The sequence below is a fragment of the Camelus ferus genome, chromosome X (genome assembly GCF_009834535.1).
Source record: "Camelus ferus isolate YT-003-E chromosome X, BCGSAC_Cfer_1.0, whole genome shotgun sequence".
NCBI classification, from domain to species: domain Eukaryota; kingdom Metazoa; phylum Chordata; class Mammalia; order Artiodactyla; family Camelidae; genus Camelus; species Camelus ferus.
This window is the reverse complement of record NC_045732.1, coordinates 96,990,026-97,008,976: the sequence shown is the minus strand read 5'-3', so window position 1 is coordinate 97,008,976 and position 18,951 is coordinate 96,990,026. Positions and strand designations below refer to the sequence as shown.

Here is an 18,951-nt window from a genome sequence, read left to right as displayed (position 1 = left end):
GTGAACCAGGACTCTATACAAAGTCCAAAGGGGGGTGGGGGGCAGGTGTTCCAGTTTTTTTTAAATTTCTTTAAAATTTTCTTTTCTATTTTTTTTAATAAAAATTGTATATGTTTGAGGTGTGCAACATGATGATTAGATATACATATGCATAGTGAAAGGATTACTACTGCATTCATGGCAGCATTATGCACAATAGCAATGGAATATTATTCAGACTTAAGAAAGAAGGTGATCTCATCGTTTCTGACAATATGGATGAACTTGGAGGACATAACACTAAGTGAAATAAGCCAAACACAGAAAGAGAAAAACTGCATGATCTCACTTACACGTGGAATCTAGAAAAGTGAAATGCGTAGCAGCAGAGAGTAGAATGGTGGGTATCAGGGCAGGGAAGTAGAGGATGTGAGATGTTGGTCAAAGGGTATGAAACAAAGGGGTTTGAGGTGACCAGTATAATCAGTTAGAGTTGTCAATCTAGTTGACTAGTGTTTTTTTTTTACACCAGAGTAAAACTTCAGCTACATCCCAACCCAACAGGTTAAAAAGTTTAAAATTTTACTAAATCATTAGTATAATCATTCACATTTATTGAATAGCTACTATGTGCAGTGCATTAAAATCCACTCCAGTCAATTATAACATCAAACTCATCTGAATGCAGTTTTCTTGTAATTTTTAAGAAGTTGTTTTGGCATAACATGGACATAAGCCAAGTTCTAGAAGTTCAAATTTCTTGATTTTTTTCTTATTTATTCTTCATGTCTTCCTGTCCCATTAGTAATTTCCCAGAACATTTGCATATGAAAGAATATGATATTTACCTTCAAGTTTCCCACAGATATATAGAATGCTTTCACAAAACATGTCAACTCCCTATGTTTCCACTGTTGCTTGGGCACAGGCGATACCTATGGAGATTTTATATGTATGTATAAAATAGATAGGTAGATAGATAGATAAATAGATAGATAGATAGATAGATAGATAGATAGATAGATAGATAGATAGATAGATAGATACAGATATCTGCCTTCAAAAAGAAATGATACCGAAGGCAGTTGTTATAAGCAGAACAGAGTTTTCCTTGCCAAGATAAGAAATGGTCAATGAGAACATCTGGATGACATGAAATTATAACCAGCACTCAGGCCTTTCCCTTTCTCAATGCTCTATCCTCCATCCCTCTATATTGTTTATCTTTTATTAAGTTTCTTAAGAATGGGGGCAATGATGGTACTATGGTAGCTTCCTGCTTCCCCTAATATCTACCACGATACTTTGTTTAGGAATTCTTTTTTTTTAAAACAGTTTTTTAAAACATTTTTGTTTTAATTTTATTTATTTATTTTTTGGGGGGGTAATTAGGTTTACTTATGTATATATTTATTTTTTAGAGGAGATACTGGGGATTGAACCCAGGATCTCGTGCATGCTAAGCATGCACCCTACCACTTGAGCTATACCCTCCCCGTTTAGGAATTCTTAACATCATTTGTAGCACTGTTAAATATCAAATTCTAAAGTCTACTTTATCCTTATATATTCCAGTATAAGAAACCAAAGGTTACTGAGGTTTTGTACTTGGGACTGCTTTTATGAGGAAATCAGAATATAGATATGTCACCAAAGAACCCTGCAAGTCAGGAGGATGTGCATCTTTCATTGATTTTTATTGAGCTATCTTAAATTCATTTGTTCAATATTGAATCAGTTTAGAAATCTACATCCTTACTTTGCTTGTCTTCTTTTTAATTTTCTTTTCTCTGTCAATTCTTAAGCCTAGAATTTTGTAGCCACTTGACTCACTCTTCTTCTCCATCTCATATACCCAGGCAAGATGCAAATCTTGTTAGCATTATTTCGACAAATTTGTACCTTAAATTTCATTTTCAGAGAAAATATGTCATTCTAAAACATGATTCCCCTGTGACTGGATTATTACAGCCTACTTGTCTCTACAGCCTTTTTTTTTGTCCCTGATTAAGCCCACTCAGTAAACCATGGCTAATCTAATTTCCTTTAAATGATACACCCATCATGTCATTCATCTTCTCAAAAACCTATGGTATTTCCCTATTTACCAGCCCTACTCTGCATGATTTCCAAAGCCTTCTATAGTTGGATCACCCTTAGCTTAATGTTCAAGTCTATTTCCCACTTTTCCATAACACAATTACTCTGCTTTCATCAAGCTATTTTCTACACTGTGTGCTCATGTTATTTAAATAAACTTCAAGGTTCAAGAAGGTCACAGCTCCTCCATGAATTCCATCCATGTCACAGCCTGTACTGAGTAATTTCCTTCACAACTCTCCTATATGACATTTTATGACTCCTTATGTTGGCACTTAATTTTATAATTGTGAATTTTAAAAATTATGATCAATGTTATATTTTTATCCTATCTTCCTAACTAAAGTAGAAGCTCTTTGATTGCATAGGCCATTATTTGTTATTCCTTGCAGATGTTCTACAGAACTTAGCATATCATTGGACACTTAATAGATCCTCAGTGAGTATCTATTGATAAAGAGACTGTCAATATTAATTGATAAGGAGAGTTAAATGAGTTAAATCTCATCTCTGAATTGTTGACTTGCTGCCACCAGGTAAATGAGAATACTTGCCAGGTACACCTTCTTCCATCACTTAATTTAACAAGAGAACAAAAGCATTTTCTTAATTTCAATTTAGAAAAGTTTACTAAAATTGAGCAAATAGTTTGTTTTATTAAAACAGGCTTCGGCAATTTTGTGATCCTGTATATTGTGCAGATTGATGGTCAATATATATTTTGCACTACGATAGTCGACATTTCTCTAGCATACAGATTGGATATGCATTATTTTTTTTTATTTGTCACATGTGTGGCCTCAACATTCTGAAATTCATGGTTTACAAAGATACATAACATACTTATATCTTTTGGTTACAATCTTAATCACAGACTTTCAGAGTAGCACAGAACCTTCTAATTCAAATGACCTATCTAATGCTCAGATCTCTTATAATGAAATTTATTCATTTATTCAAAGATAGTCACTGAATACCTCCCATGTACTACTCACTCAAGCAGAGAGTACTTGACTGCATGTGGTAACTTGCAACCCTCAATGGGGTGAAGCCACCCATTCTATCAGATAATGTCCTGTTGGAACTGTCTCTCTTGTATTTCACCAAAATCTGCTCTCTACAATTCCCTTTGTTTATCTCATTTTAGTTATTAGGACAACGTAAAATAATTCCAGCATCTGTTCTGCAGGACAAGCCATCAGTATTTAAAATAACTCTCATGCCACCCTGAAGTCATATTTCTCTTCTCTCTGTTACACCACCTTAGCTCTTTCCAGTTTCCGAAATGGCATGCTTTGAAGTCTCCTTACCACCCTTGCTTGTTCTACCCTGAATATGTTCCAGTGCTGTTCTTATCAAGCTTATCAGATCTAATGACCATATTCTGCAACATCCCCTTACCTGAAATGAAATTCATCAATAATATAGCCTACTTCCCCACATCATCTATAAAAATCTATATAGCTTTTGAACTATAATACAAATGGGAAATGCAACAAAATAAATTTGTAATAAAATAAAATGTTTTGCAATGTGTAAGTTACAACTAAACTTTAAGACAAAAAAACAGCCCCTCAAATTTTCAAAGTGTTCCCATTGAACAGCAGCCACCCCCACAATGCCCTGATAATGCACTTTTCCAGTGGGGGGAAAACTCTTTAAAATCAGGTGACTAATTTTGAATGCAGCCTTTCACATGTAATCCAACCTACTTGTAAAGAGTAAAATTATCTCTCACTTTATTCTGTGTACTGCATGCACTTCCATCATTACAGCCTAAAATCAGAGGACCTTTCTTATTCACTCTTTGAGCTTACTGTTAAATACAATCTCAAACTCCTTTAACATGGCTTCTTAAGTGTGAAGCCATTTTGCTTCCCTTTTATACTTAAATATTTTAAATATGCAAATATGGTACATATCCCCATTACATGTAACCATGCCAGATTTGGAACATTGTCCCAATCTATTGATATTTTTGAATCATGTTTCTGTTATGTATCATGTTCATTCTGCTTCCCAGTTTAATTTCATCTATAAGTTTGATAAATATTCCTTTTATGTCCCTATCAAAAAAAAAAAACCGTTAGAGAGACAGAACAACTTAGCTAACCTCTAGGAAATATACTAGGAATATCTAGCATAGTTGAGTCAATATGGGTATCTGTTTAAGAATGTTCACTCTAGAGTCACAGTATTGGGTACAAATAAAAGCTTTACTACTTTACTGGCTGTGCAAACTTGGAAAACTCTGTGCCTCAGTTTCCTCATTAGTCAAATGGGGTTGAATACAGTATTTCCAAAGAGTCGTTTTAAAGAACTAAGAAAATCTACTATGGGTCTGGTGATTGGTAAATGCTCAGTAAATGTTTTAATGTTTCAAGGACTGAAGTCATATCTTGCTGCCATGTTGAATCATGAGCCCAGCCACTGTTCTGACTGAATCAGCTATTTACAAATGTGGGACACACCTTTCCACAATGTATAAATTATTGATTGCTATGGAACAATTACCCCAAAACATAGTAACTTGGAACATCAGACATTTATTCTCTCACATATTTGTAGATCAGGAAAATCAGAACACAGCTGACATGGGTTTCTATGGCTCAGAATGTTTCATCCAGGTTGCAGTCAAGGTGTCAGCCTGAGCTGTGGTCTCACCTCGTAACTCACCTCAGGGCAGTAGAGGGGAAATCGACTTCCAAGCTCACTCATGTGGCTGTAGGCAGGCTGACATCTGTTTCTTACCAAGTGAGTCTCTCCATTAGGCAACTCACAATATGGCAGATGGCTTCTCTCAGAGTGAGCCATTGAGAGAACAAGGCGGGAGATGGATGTCACAGTCTTTTGTAAATTGTTCACGGAAGTGCCATCCCATCACCTTTGCCAGATTCAATTGGTTAGAATCAAGTCACTAGGCCAGTCCAATATCAAAAGAGGGGATTACATAAGGATATGAAAACTAGGAAGCAGGACTCATTGGGGACCATCTTAGAGGCTACATACTACAACGAGCAAGATGCTGGCAGGGCAAGATAGGAAGGCTGGGGATAACCCAGATTTCAGTAGCTCTCCAAATCACTCAGTGACCAGGCACTGGGACTGGAGCATATTGACTTACCTGGTCTCATCCTCATGCCACACTCACCCCTTTTTTTTGGTACTGGCAAAGGCCCAGAAAAGAATATTGTAGTGGATATAGTGTGATGGGGGAAAGGGCACTGGCCTGAGTTGGAATGTCACCTCTGTCACTTATTAACTATTTCACTTCACTAAACCTCAGTATCTTCATCTGTAAAACTGAAAGAATGTCCTCTGTCATGCAGATTTGTTGTGAAGAATAGAGATAATATATGGAAAACCTGTAGTGCAACATAGGTCATCACAAATCAGAAGCTATTGTAATTAAATATATATAAGATGCATATATACTTAAATATGTACAAATACATACAAATAAGACTTTTAATTTTAAAAAATACATTTGATGTACCCACAGGTCCTGGCAAAGTTCCTAATACATAGTAGTTACTCATGTAAGTGTTTGGTGAACAAGTTTGGCCTCCTTTCCTGGTCCTTCTATTTTTGTCTCTTTGTCACACTAGAATGACAATTCATTGAGGGGAAAGACTTTATATCTCATTAATCTTTGTATTTCCTAAGATCTAATGCCTTCATAGCATATCACAGACGTATAATAAATCCTTGTTGAACAAATAAAACCAGTAATCATTTATCATCATTAATTATTCACATCACAATCTACCTTATTGCCCCCTATCATCTTGCCCACTTTTTCCCATTTTTTCACAAAGCCCTCCCCCCAGGAGAACTGTGATCAGTTCAAATGCATGTTCCATAATTGGTCTCTTTAGTTAGAGGACATATTGTAAAGCAATTGTTTCCTCTTTAATTTATATCCCAAAGAACAGTATGATCAGGCCTACTTGAAGCAAATTAGGATTTGAGCAAAGGCAATATTCTGTGTTCTTCTCTCATTTTGTTTTTTTTTTCTTTTTAAAATATTTTAACCAATTTTTCTCCTTCCTTTCTATTCTCCTCTTCATTCCCTTTTCCTCTAAGCAATCCTTCCTGTCTTTGATCCTATTAATTCTGATGATAAAAAGTCAATAATACTTTAATGTATATTCGTGTATTTACATTTGTTCAAGGGTCCTATCGGGAGAGGATACCCTAATGGTAATATTTATGATACTGTGGTACCTAAAAGGGGGGGGAACCTGTACAAATTTTGGGATTTTCTTCTCTGTCTCTTAAATCTCAACATTTCCTACTCTACATTAGTTTATGATAATGATAACTTAAGGGTTTCTAACTAATGAAGATTTTTGTTGTTGTTAAGAGTTCTCTGTTCACAGGTAATAATCTTTTTATTATTTTATATGCTTTTTTTCCATAATTAATTGAAGTAGCTTTTAAGAATAAAATTCCAAAAAATCAAAATCAGGTCAAGAAAGAGAAAAAGTGGAAGAGCTGATATAGCTGTAGGGTTAAGTATCACGTTTGTCTTTGTGCTTCCTGGTAGCCAAGGGAAAGAAGTCAATGATTTTTACTATATACTGAACACATCTTGCATCCCAGGAACTCTGCTAGGTGCACTGGCATGTCTATCTTCACTACAACCATGGAGAGCAGGTGTTATAATCCTCATTTTACAGATGAAGTTACTGAGGTTGGAAAAACTATCTTGGCCAGTATCACAAAACTAAACACTTAAGTGGAGCCAAGATTCAAATCCAAGGACTCTCTGACTTCATAGTCTGCACTCTTATATAGTTCTCATTGTCAGAAAGGAGGAAATACAAGAATTCCACAGAGATAAAGGCTTTTTGCCATTCTATTATAAAATTAATTTTCTGTGTGACATTGTACAAAGGGGACATTGAGCAATATGATGAACAGTGCCCTTCATAACAGATTTACAATAAATGCAGACAGGATATCCATATAGCTGTTTGGCTATTTTTAATGACCTTTGATAACTGCCTAAAGCATAATATTAAAGTGAAAGTGAGTGAAACTGACTCAGCAAATACTAAGCCACTATGATCCTATGATACAGTCTTCTGGTGGTGTAAGGTGATTCAAGAATAAAACTGAAAGTTCATGAACCAGCCTTCAGAATGCTAACTATTATATTTATTAGCAAGGGTTTAGAGAGAAAGATTTGTTCATTCATCCAGCAAGTGTGTATGGGCCATCTATATGCCAGGCACTGTGTTAGGTTCTAGGGATCCAAGTATATTTTTAAAAATATTTCTACTTCAAAGGAGATTGTGCTTATTTTAGAATTAGATGAGCCAATGCCTGCAATGAAGTAAGTTAATTGCTATAATGGAAGCATGTACTTATTGTACAGCAAAAGATGCCCTTAGACCCATCCAGCAGAGTCAGAGAAATAATCATAATGGAGGTAATGTCTGAGATGAGACTTGAAGGTAGCAAAATTCTTCCCTCCAAGCTGTGTGCATTGAGAAGCGGTTGATCAAACAGCATGAAGTTTTGGGTTCTGATGTACCAGTTAAACAGAGATCCAGGGTCTCTAAAATTTCAGTTAGCATTGTTCAACAAATATTGATTGACTATTTCTAGGACATGCTAAACACTGGAGATACCATAGTGAGCACAATGGATACTGCCTCTGTCCTCACAAAGTTTTTGTTCAATCTTTTGGTAGACATTTTTGGTAGACAGACATTAAACAAAGAGCCACCGAAATAACCATGCCATTTCACCCTTGGTAAATGCCATAAAGTAAAGTTTAGGGGATCTCCATGCATAATAGATCTGACCTAGTCTGGGTACTCAAGGAGAGTTTCCAGAAGAAAGTGATACCTTACCGAAAACCTGAAGGATAAGGAGTTAATACAGTAAGGTATATGTTGGGGTAAAAGTGGGAAGACCATAGGTAGAAAGTATTCCAGGCGAAGAGAACAGCATGCCAAAAAGGGTCGGAGGCATGAAGTTATGTAATGTCACTGAGGAAATTCAAAAGGGCCAGTGTGTCTGGAACAGAAAAAAACAATGAAAAGAAGGTAGACACGTAACTGGAGAGCATAGGTCAGATCATGCTGGGTCTTAAAGGCTGTGTTAAAGACTTTGGTCTTTAGCTTAAGACGATAGGAAAATATTGGTTTGTTGAAATCAGTTCAGTGATGTGGCCATATTTTCATGTTGAAAATACCACTCCGGCTACACTGTTGAGAGTTTAACGGAGGAGAGTTAGAGCAGTTGCAGGAAAATCCATTAGGAAGCCACTGTAGTTGTCTAGTCAAGACAAAACAGCCAGCAGCTTAGGAAAGGGTGGTAGCAGTGGAGAAGGTGAGAACTGAGTGGATTTGATAAGTGTTAGAAGATGGATATTGGACCTGAAGACAAGGGATCATTGTGTGTCAAGCCTAATTCTTAGGACTCTAGTTGACACAGCTGGATGGACAGAGGTGCTTTTCACTAAGATAGGAAACAATAAAAGATCAGGAGCACAGGAGTCAAAACCAAGGTCTCGAGCTTATATATGCTGAGCTTGAAGTTCTGTTTTGATGTACAAAATGTCAAGTAGACAGTTGGCTATGTCAGTTTGGGACAAAGATAAAAAATGAGGAGGCATTGGTGTATATGGTGTAGTTGAAGCCAGGTGTAAGTGGGTATCTAAGTTAGGCAATAATAACTGGATATCTATATCCAGTTAAGACACTACAGAACATGGAATACAATTGTTTATCAATGAACTTCACAGGCTTCCTTTATGTATCTGTCTGATATTATAGCCTGATCTATATACTTTTTTACAGTCACTTCTGTCCAATTTAACTACTATCATCAGGTGGGCAATGCTCTAAATCAAAGAGAAGATGTATTTTTTTGTACAGGGGTTCATATTTATATCTAGTAGCAGTAGGAACCTCGATCTGGCTGGTTCATAGAATGAAACCTTCCAAACCATCCCCTGATAATCTACTAGCATATTACGAAGTTGTTCTTAACAATACCTTTTTCCCTGATGACGACTTATCTATAGATTGGACAGATAATGGAGACTGATGAGCTGTATGGGAATAGGCAAGTAGCTAGTTCTGCAATTATTTCACTCCCATGTGTGCTCCTTTTTAGGAATGGTGAGTAAGTGTCCATTGCACTGCAGTGCATACTCAAAAAACCTCATTTCTATGGCTTCCAAGTTGTCTTTGTAAAGTTAAGTAACGGAAAGGAGGGAAAGCCATTAAGGTTTAAGAGAAATTTATCAAGCGTTTACAATCTTCCAGACATTGTTCTTGGTGGTTTTTATGTATTAACTCATTAAATCATCAAAACCCCAGGGCATAGGTGTTATTATTATCCCATGTTTATAGATAAGGGAATAAATCCAAAGAAGGTATTCTAACTGACCCAGTTCCAAGGCCAGAAAACCACAGAAACAGAATTCAAACCATGTTATGTGGCTCCCAAGTCCACTGTCTTAACTACTACACTGTTGTGTCTCCCGTAAAACATATGACCAGCACTGAATCTACCCTCTCAACAAATAAAGCCCAAACATGGGCTCTGACGCCTTCCTTCCTCTTAGAGAAGATAGGCAAAGGGCAAGGAAGAGGTCATAGGGTCAAAATTGCCTCTTTCCCTATAATTCTGTTTTTATCAGATGAAATAATGTGATAAATCTTTCCTTTATTCCCCCACCTGACAGTGCATGCCTGTGGTAGTGCCTTTGGAGGGGGAAACATAGCCTGCTGAGTCATCTCTACCAGGTTCTGCATCATGAGGTTTGGAGGAAGCCTCCCGTCTAACTACAAACCAGGTTCACAGCTGCTTACCTTAGGAGACTTGACAAAGTCACAGCTTGAAATGCTACGGCTGTATTGTAATTAGAGATTAAGTGGAAATGTATTCAATCTAATAATTCAAGAATAGTTTTCCTCGTGTCTGTTACAAATAACAGGGTATCATTATCAAATATTACTTTAAAACAAGCCTCATGAACTACATTTCATTTTTTAGTGTCTTCTACTTGTTGATAAAGACAATGCAAAAGCTATACGTACAAATATAGACAAGATGCCAAAAATATTCTTAAGGACAACCTTGCTTTCCATCTATAGACAATGTATCAGAAACGATTAGAAAACCCTATTTCTGAAGACAGATGCCTTTATACCTGAGAATCTGTTCCAATCTATAAAGCCTGTTTTTGTAAGGTCTATTTTGGCATAGAATGTGTAAAAGAAAGTTTCAGATTTGAACACTTCTTCAAAAAGACTTGTTACTGACCCACCAGTTTTATTACTACCCTGCCTTTCTCCTTCAGTGCCTTTTCCCTGAGGCTATTTCAGTTTTGAAGCTAAAGATAGTACTGTTTTCAAAATAATTTGAATCACATTTAATAACCAAGCTTATTTTCATGGTACCACAGTAAAATAACCAATCTTCTGCCTTAACTGCTTTTAAACTGGTAATCTAACTTGTTTATTGGCTAGACAGATCCTTGTTTTCATTCATAGATTAGAAAGGTGCACAGACAGTTAATAAAATTATCTAGTAGGCTGGATAGAAACATATATAAATATAGACAGACGAATAAATATAAATAATAATGCCACATTAACTTGTTTGAAGTTATATAGATATATAGATATCTACATTGATATCTATATCAACACAGATAAAATCAATATAAATTGTTATATCTATATAACTTCAAGCAAATTATGTGGCATTATTATCTATATCTATTTATCTATACTAATATATATCTAGATATCTATATTGATCATTATATCTATATAACCTCAACAAGTTATGTGGCATTATTACAAATCAATTCAAATCCTTCACTTTCTCTACTCAAGTAATTTGATTTCAAACTCTCTTACTTCTAATTTTCTGATATTTCATTTTGTTTTCTTGCCTTTGTTCTATTAGTTTATCAACAGGACAGTCAAGTTTTACCAATCATTTAGTGTATATTTGGAAAGATGTGATGATGTGAAAGAAGCAGGAAACATTGCCTAACCCCTTGGGGAGTTTACAATCTGATTAAGAAAATAACATTTAAACATATTAAGTGATTAGAGAACAGGATGGGACTGTGCCCTGAAACCACTCATATAAACCCCTATCCAATGGAGGGGAATCTGGTGTAGGGGAGACAGGTGAGGCTACCATCAATTTATCCAAGGATATGTTAGTAGCAAAAAGCATTAATGAATGTACAAATAGATTAGTTAACAACGGACAAGATGTTTACACTCATACACACAATAGCCTTCATAGGTCACAAAAAGTAATGGAGACCCTGACACTCAGAAGGCTATGCAGACATCTGAAATTTTCTCACAACGCTATTACATCTACTGCTTTAACAGTAAGTGTACTGTGTATGACTTTATATATTATCAAACACTGTGTTTTCCTGACAATGAAAGCAATCAAGTATAAATAAAGGTTCAAATTTGTAAGCTGATATACAAAACTATAAATCTCTCAACATAACTTGGCTCTGGTCTGGAAGTTTTACCTCTTTAGGTAAAAAGCTCAGAGAAATTTGAAAGTGTAGACATAAATGAAATGGAATGTGTTCCATGTATTGTATTCTAGATGAAATTAACACACTCATTAATCAATACAAAATAGTAATCTGAACACTGACTATAAACACATTACTATACATAAATATTGCATATTCATATCAAAAAAGTGGAGAGACATAATACCAGGACTATTTATATGGGTGTTCTTTTTACCAAACATAAACTGAAACAAATGTAGGCATATATTATTACATTTCATAAATATTAATTAAAAAGAATTTGTTAAAACTGTGCCTCAGAGATATTATTGCCTTTAAATATCCTATAGAAAGTGTTATACATAATTTGCATTCAGTATTTATTCATGTATTTTAGAAATTGTGGCTATCTTTCAAAAGTGTGTAAGATGTAATACCTGTAAAATTTTCAAGATGGGGTAGTTTACATGGTTTTTAAAGAGACAGAAATAGAAAAATTGTATTTATTGAATAATATAGAGTAGTAGTTAGTCTTAAAAAGCTTTGGAGTCGGACAGGGATTCACAACCTGCCTTTACCATTTACTAGCTTTGTAACCATGGGGGCAGTCATCATTACTCTTTCTGGGTCTCTGATCTCTCATTTTAAAACATGGCTATAAAAATAGAACCTACCTTGCCAAGTTATTGTGAGGCTAAATGTACATAAAGCATTGGAAGTGTTTAGCACAGCCCTCCAGCCCATGACACAAAAAGGCTCTTAATAAATAATAGCTGTTATAGGAATTATTTTTACAATTTAAATATATCTATACTTATGTCTCTCTCTCTCTCTCTCCCTCTCTCTCTATATATATATTCCAAAATGTTCAGACTATTTTGTTCTACAACAGTAAAAAGTATGCTAAGATGTCTCGTTGTATAATATCTATTTTTCTGAGGTGGAATTTTTTTAAAAAAAGAAAACATGGTAGGTTAAGTTAAAGGAATTTGTAGTCAGTTACTCTCTACTAATGTCAGTTCTAATTATGAAGTTGTCAGCACCGTTTTAATTGTCAGGTCACTCCTCATCCTCCAGCCTCATCCTCCTCTCGATACAGCATTAGACATGGGCAGGAATATGGGGGAGGAGTGGGTATTGCGACCTAGCAGCTGGACTGGAGCGGTAGGAAGGACCCATGCTTTATGTACTTTTAGTTTGTGCATTTGAGGTAAGGCTGCAAAAGGGGCTGGGAGGAGGGAGGTAAAAGCAGCAACAAAGTAACTCCCATGTTCTCCTGTGACTGATCAGAAATGTTAATTCACCTGTCCTCCCCACATGCACCAACTGAGCAAACATGGTTTTGCAGCAAAGGATTGGGGTGTATGCAGAGTTGGTATCAGTCACCAGCCACTTGTATTCCTGTGTAACTGAGCATGCCTGGATGTGGGCTTACCACTGCACTGGCTGCTCTGAGGCTGCAGAGCCATATATGGACCATCCAAAATCCTGAGACTGCTAAAACCACTCTCGAATTCCTACTCTCCACCATTCTTTCTGGTTACATCCTTCTGGAAAGTTCTTCACTATCTTTTCTTTATGGAAATCCTGCGCATCCTTCATGGCCCTGTCCCCACGTCCCAGGGGGCCTCTCACGAGTGATAGGGCTCTGCCCAGGCTCCTAGGGCTCCTCCTGAGATTGACAGTGAGGACTAAATCTTCACTCACAGAAGCAGAGGAAGAGGTATCCATCTCCTAGACCTCTTCCAGTCAGCTCCACCACCTGAAGGCTCTGAGGTTCAAGAGAATTCAACACCCTGCACACCCTTCTCTTACCCCATCAGCCCTCACCCCATCCTCAATGCAGCCAGCCATCTCCAATCCTGAGGCTTCGCCTTTGACCAGAGTCCTAACCCCACCCTAGCGGGAAGCGGTGCCTGGGAACTACAATTGGAACGCACCCCTTAAGGATTCTGGTACAGGAGGAGAGAGGACTCAATTTGATAAATACCAGCGGGGGGGGGAGGGGGGAAGTGGTTTTAAAAATTGGTTGAAAATTTATAACAGACACCAGTAGAGGCGCTGAGACAGGAGGGGCTGCAGGACAGACCTAATGGAGAGGGTGTGTTTGGCAGAGGCAAAGTTCACTACCCCCCGTCAAGTTCACTAATTGTAGCAATCTACCAAGGTTGCACCAAGTGTACTTTTGTTTCTTCGACAGATAACTGTCAGAGCTCCTTCTAGTCTTATAGTTGACTGTATTTTAACTTTCAGAATTATTTAAGTAAAGATTTTAAGAAGGCTAGTTGATTGCTGTCCTTAAGTAGGGTTTCAGGGAGCTTGGGCAGGCGCACTAGATGGGTCCGCACGGAGACGGCTTGGGGATCCTGGAGCGCCGGTCCTGGGTGAGTCTCTCCACCGCGGGCTCCAACCTCCACCTCCCGCCCCCGCTCCGACCCCTCCCAGCCCGGCTTGTGCTACCCGGCACCCCACGCCCGCTCCACGCCGACTCCTCCCGTCGCCTCCGCCCCCTCCCTCTCGGGCCCCCCGCGTCGTCCTCGTCCCACACCGACTTCGCTCTCGCCGGGCTGCCGGCCGCACTTCCCGCCCTCGCCTCGATCGCGCCGCCGCCGCCCTCGCCGCCGCGCGCCACCGGCGCTCCGCTTCTGCCGGCCGCCTCTTCTCGCTCGACTCCGCCGCCCTCGCCTCCGTTGCCGTCGCCGCGCCCTGGACTCGGTCGACTCTGCGCTCCGTGACCGCCAAGGGCCCCTGGCCGACGCCACTGTCCCCGCCGCCGCCACGGCCAACACGGGGGCCACGCGCCGCCACCGCCGCCGCGCCGCCCGCCCGCCGCCCACGATGTCCCCGCAGCAAACAGGTAGCAGGAAGCGGAAAGCGCCCGCGCTCGAGGCGACCGCCGCGAGCTCGTCGTCGCAGGGCTCGGCGGCGGCGGCAGCGGACGGAGACGGGCCGCTGCCGCCCAAGAAGCAGAAGCGGCCGGCGGCGCGGCGTTCGCTGCTGCACTACCTGAAGGGCCGCGAGGTGGGCGCGCGGGGCCGCGCGGGGCTCCCGGGCTTCGAGGGCGAGCTGCGCGGCTACGCGGTGCAGAAGCTGCCCGAGCTGCTGCGGGAGCGCGAGCTGGCGCTGGGCACCCTCAACAAGGTGTTCGCGTCGCAGTGGCTGAACGCCAGGCAGGTGGTGTGCGGCACCAAGTGCAACACGCTCTTCGTGGTGGACGTGCAGTCGGGCCAGATCACGCGCATCCCCCTGATGCGGGACCGCGGGCCCGGGCCGGCGGCCCAGCCGAGCTGCGGCATCCACGCCATCCAGCTGAATCCCTCCAAGACGCTTCTGGCCACGGGGGGTGAGAACCCCAATAGCCTGGCCGTCTACCAGCTGCCCACGCTGGACCCCGTGTGCCTGGGCGATCGGCACGGCCACAAGGACTGGATCTTCGCCATCGCCTGGATGAGCGACACGGTGGCCGTGAGCGGCTCCCGCGACGGCACCGTGGCGCTCTGGAGGATGGACCCCGACGTGTTCAGGGGCAGCATCGCCTGGCACAACGACGCGGGGCTCCCCGTGTACGCCCACATCCGTCCGAGGGACGTGGAGGCCATCCCCAGAGCCAGCACCAACCCCGGCAACCGCAAGGTGCGGGCCCTGGCCTTCAGCGGCAAGAACCAGGAGCTGGGAGCCGTGTCCCTGGACGGCTACTTCCACCTGTGGAAAGCCCGGAGCACCCTGTCCAGGCTGCTGTCCATCAGGCTGCCTTACTGCCGAGAGAACGTGTGCCTGACCTACTGCGATGAGTTGTCCCTGTTCGCGGTGGGCTCCCAGTCCCACGTCTCCTTCTTGGATCCGCGGCAGCGCCAGCAGAACATCCGGCCCCTGTGCTCCCGAGAGGGCGGCACGGGTGTGCGCTCGCTGAGCTTCTACCAGCACATCATCACCGTGGGCACGGGCCAGGGCTCCCTGCTCTTCTACGACATCCGCGCCCAGAAGTTCCTGGAGGAGAGGGCCTCGGCCAGCCCGCCCTCCTCTCCAGGGCTCGCAGGGAGGAAGCTCAAGCTCACGTGTGGCAGAGGCTGGCTCAACCACGACGACCTGTGGGTGAACTACTTCGGTGGCATCGGCGAGTTCCCCAACGCGCTGTACACCCACTGCTACAACTGGCCCGAGATGAAGCTCTTCGTCGCGGGGGGGCCTCTCCCTTCTGGCCTCCACGGGAACTATGCAGGCCTCTGGAGCTGAGGATGGTCGCCCGCCGTGTCCTCAAAGTGCCCAGGCCCCCCTCACTTTCCTCTTTCGCTCTGTGCGTGTGCTTTTGACTCTGTGTGGCTTTTCTCTTCCAGGTGGAAAGTGCCCAGCTTACCTCTACCTCTGCTTAGTATATTAGGCAGAGAGAGAGAAAAAGCAGAAGTGGTCTCTTGGGCAATCACAACTTGTCTTTAAGATTTTTCTGCATCTCCTCCAACACCACCATCCTTTTTGCGTGGTGGTCAAAAATTTTTGGCTAATCCTTAATTGTGTTATCTCTTTGAGTGATTTACATTTGCTCATTCTCTGGGCTAATGCAGTCATGGTTCCAACTACGATTCAGTACTTTAGGTTTATCAATATTTCATTAGTTTGTTTAGGTCTTTCACACAATTCAGATGTATTGTATTTCTGGAAAATGTGTGCTAAAAAGTGTCTTTGGGGTTGATCTGAGGAACTACCCACCATATAACAGAGCAGGTTTATAGCCTTGCTCCAATTAGAAAATGCTTTTCAAGTTCTAGATTGCCACCATTTGGGCGCACATTTCATTTGGATGTTGGAAACTCAGTGTTTGTTGTTTGTATATTGTTGGTGCATAAAATACTTTAAAATGTGTTCTCTTGGTTGAGAAATCTTACAATGATATTCATCCTATTAATCACAGTTTTGATTATTTAGTAAAAACTTAGTATCAGTACCCCAAGACGTTCAGCCTTCTTGTTTACATCTGCTATATTATGGCCTGCTTTCTTGAGTAGCATTTATGCTACAGATTTTCAGAGCTAACCAAAACTGGCCTATATCTGGCAGGATAATCAAGGAGTTACTTTTTGGAGTAAACATTTCTTTACAGATCAGGTAACACTATCCAGGCAGCCATTTACAGACAAAGGCTGGCTGTTGTGCTCAATGTAGGTGTTGTTGACAATTTTTTATTGTATACATAGGTAAGTCTTTTATCTGGATTGAGTATGTGATGTACCGCAGAAAAAATAAAACATGTTCAGCATTTTAGCAATTAAGTGCTAGGCTAAAGTTTTTGAGTGCTTAAATATACACTTTATTTTTTTAATTAATTGTCCTTATAGGAATATGTTTATCAAAGTCAAAATCTTCCAGGAGAGAAACTGAAGCTGAAATACTACTCTGTACATTTGCTTTTGAAAAGCAAACTTATGCTATTACCAGGGGTTAAAAGAGTCAATAACATCTTGAATAGTTTATCTAAATATACTTGCTATAGGTTAGGAGAGTTAGGTGTCTTTTCCTTTTTTTAAGACGATTTAACAAACTTTTTCATTCACACAAACAAACATATTGTGCTTATAACTACCTACTCACATATCACTGTGTGTGTATGTATAGATGTTGCTTCCCATGTGATACCATTTTACATGTGCAGATATTTCAAATATTTTAAACTACATCTATCAAGACTTCCCACTTGGTCTTTTGTTTTTATTTTAATTTAAATTAAATAATATGTGCACATGACCCCCCAAATCATACTTTACCTAAGGTGTACAGTGAAAAGTCTTATACGTCAAGATCCCTGACCTCCTGCCCGTTGGTCACAAACAGTACATCTTGTGTCTGATCCATCTGGAGATAGTCTACACATGTATAAGCATATCTGTATGTGTGTATGCAATTGTTATACAAATGATAGCACATGCTTTGCTTTACATATTTGTGCCTTTTTTATCACAAAATCTTAAAGATCGTTTCTCATACATACCTACCTAATCCATTCTAATTGTATAGTATTCCCTAAAATATGGCTGGGACATATTTTATTTCTTCATTACACTTTCGATGAGCATTTATGTTGGTTCTTATTTTCTCCTACTATAAAGTATTCTGCAGTGATTACTTAGTTGCAAACATCTTTGTGCACATATATAACTATATCTGAAGAATAAATTCCTAGAAATGGAATTGCTTGGTCAATTTTATATTTAATAGCCATTGCCAAAGTATTCTCCATAGAGGTCCTACCAACTTAACCTCCCATGAATAGTGTATGCACGCTTGCTTCACCACACTCTTTCCAACAGTGTGTCATCAAATTCTGTGCTCTTTGCCAATCAGATATCCACTTGATCTTGATTATTTCTTTCTAAGCCACCGTGGCTGAGTTAATTAGATTTGTGGTCAGAGTATCAAGTAGGTTCTAAAACAGAGATCAAGAATATAAGGAAATGAGAGCAAGTAATAAAAATACTGTCAAACCAAAGGCAGAGAACACCTACAGTTCAGGTTCAGACATCTGCAGATGGACTACAAAGGACTACATTTTTTAGATACTTAGCTGCACCTAGTAGGGTTTCCTGGTTCACTGCACCCTGGTTTCACTTGTATTCAATGCATAACATGTTACTAAAGAAAATCTGCGAAGGAGATGATGCGGGCCTGCACTAGGATATTTGAGCTAAGTGTGAAGAGGGAGGAAGTTATTAGAAAAATGAAGGGAAAATAAAATGAACACGCAGTATTTGGTATTTCATGTGAAGGATGAAGAAAGCTAGAGAATTTAGGTGGACCCTAAGGCTCTGGCTTGAATGTCAATGAACAGTGGCAACAATGAATATTGCGAATATAGGCATAGAGGATACACGTAAGGGGTGAGCGTCTTGACTGGGGACATGTTGAATTTGAGGTGCCTGTGTGGCATCAGGAGAATACACCCAGTGAAGAACTGGTTGTATATGCCAGAATGAGATTTCTCACTGCTGGGAAGGTGAGTGATGGAAAACACTGGGAAACTTACCCTTTCAGGGGCAAGCAGAATAAAAAAGCACACCCCCCCAAAAAAAAGGTGGGGGTGAAAAAAATAGAAGACGTTTGTGTTACCCAAATGCCATGACTTCATCAGCATGAGACAACAAAATATTTCTAATGACTTTATAATTATAATAACTTTTGAGTCTCTACCTCAAGTCACAAAGGGCGGTTTTTCTCCCAGATCTCACACTGGCCCAATAATAAGCTTTTTCACTGGTCAAATGCTGGTACCTTCTTGGAGAGTGGAAAGTCACACTCTAGTCACAAAGCAGGACGTCACAGTGTGAGTTCTTGCCTCAGTGCCACAGGGGCAGGTCTCT

The 18,951-nt window shown here is 40.3% G+C and overlaps 1 protein-coding gene across 1 annotated transcript; it reads left to right on the top strand.

The window, feature by feature from the left end:
- Positions 1 to 14,308: 14,308 nt before the first annotated feature.
- LOC102520815 (DDB1- and CUL4-associated factor 12-like protein 2) lies at positions 14,309 to 17,757 on the top strand. The gene has a single exon (XM_006194483.2). The coding sequence runs from the start codon at positions 14,444 to 14,446 to the stop codon at positions 15,836 to 15,838; it is 1,395 nt and encodes a 464-aa protein (XP_006194545.2). The 5' UTR covers positions 14,309 to 14,443; the 3' UTR covers positions 15,839 to 17,757.
- Positions 17,758 to 18,951: the final 1,194 nt, after the last annotated feature.

Excerpts from the sequence above, each read along its gene's own strand:
- LOC102520815 (XM_006194483.2), top strand. The coding sequence starts at position 14,444 with ATGTCCCCGCAGCAAACAGGTAGCAGGAAGCGGAAAGCGCCCGCGCTC.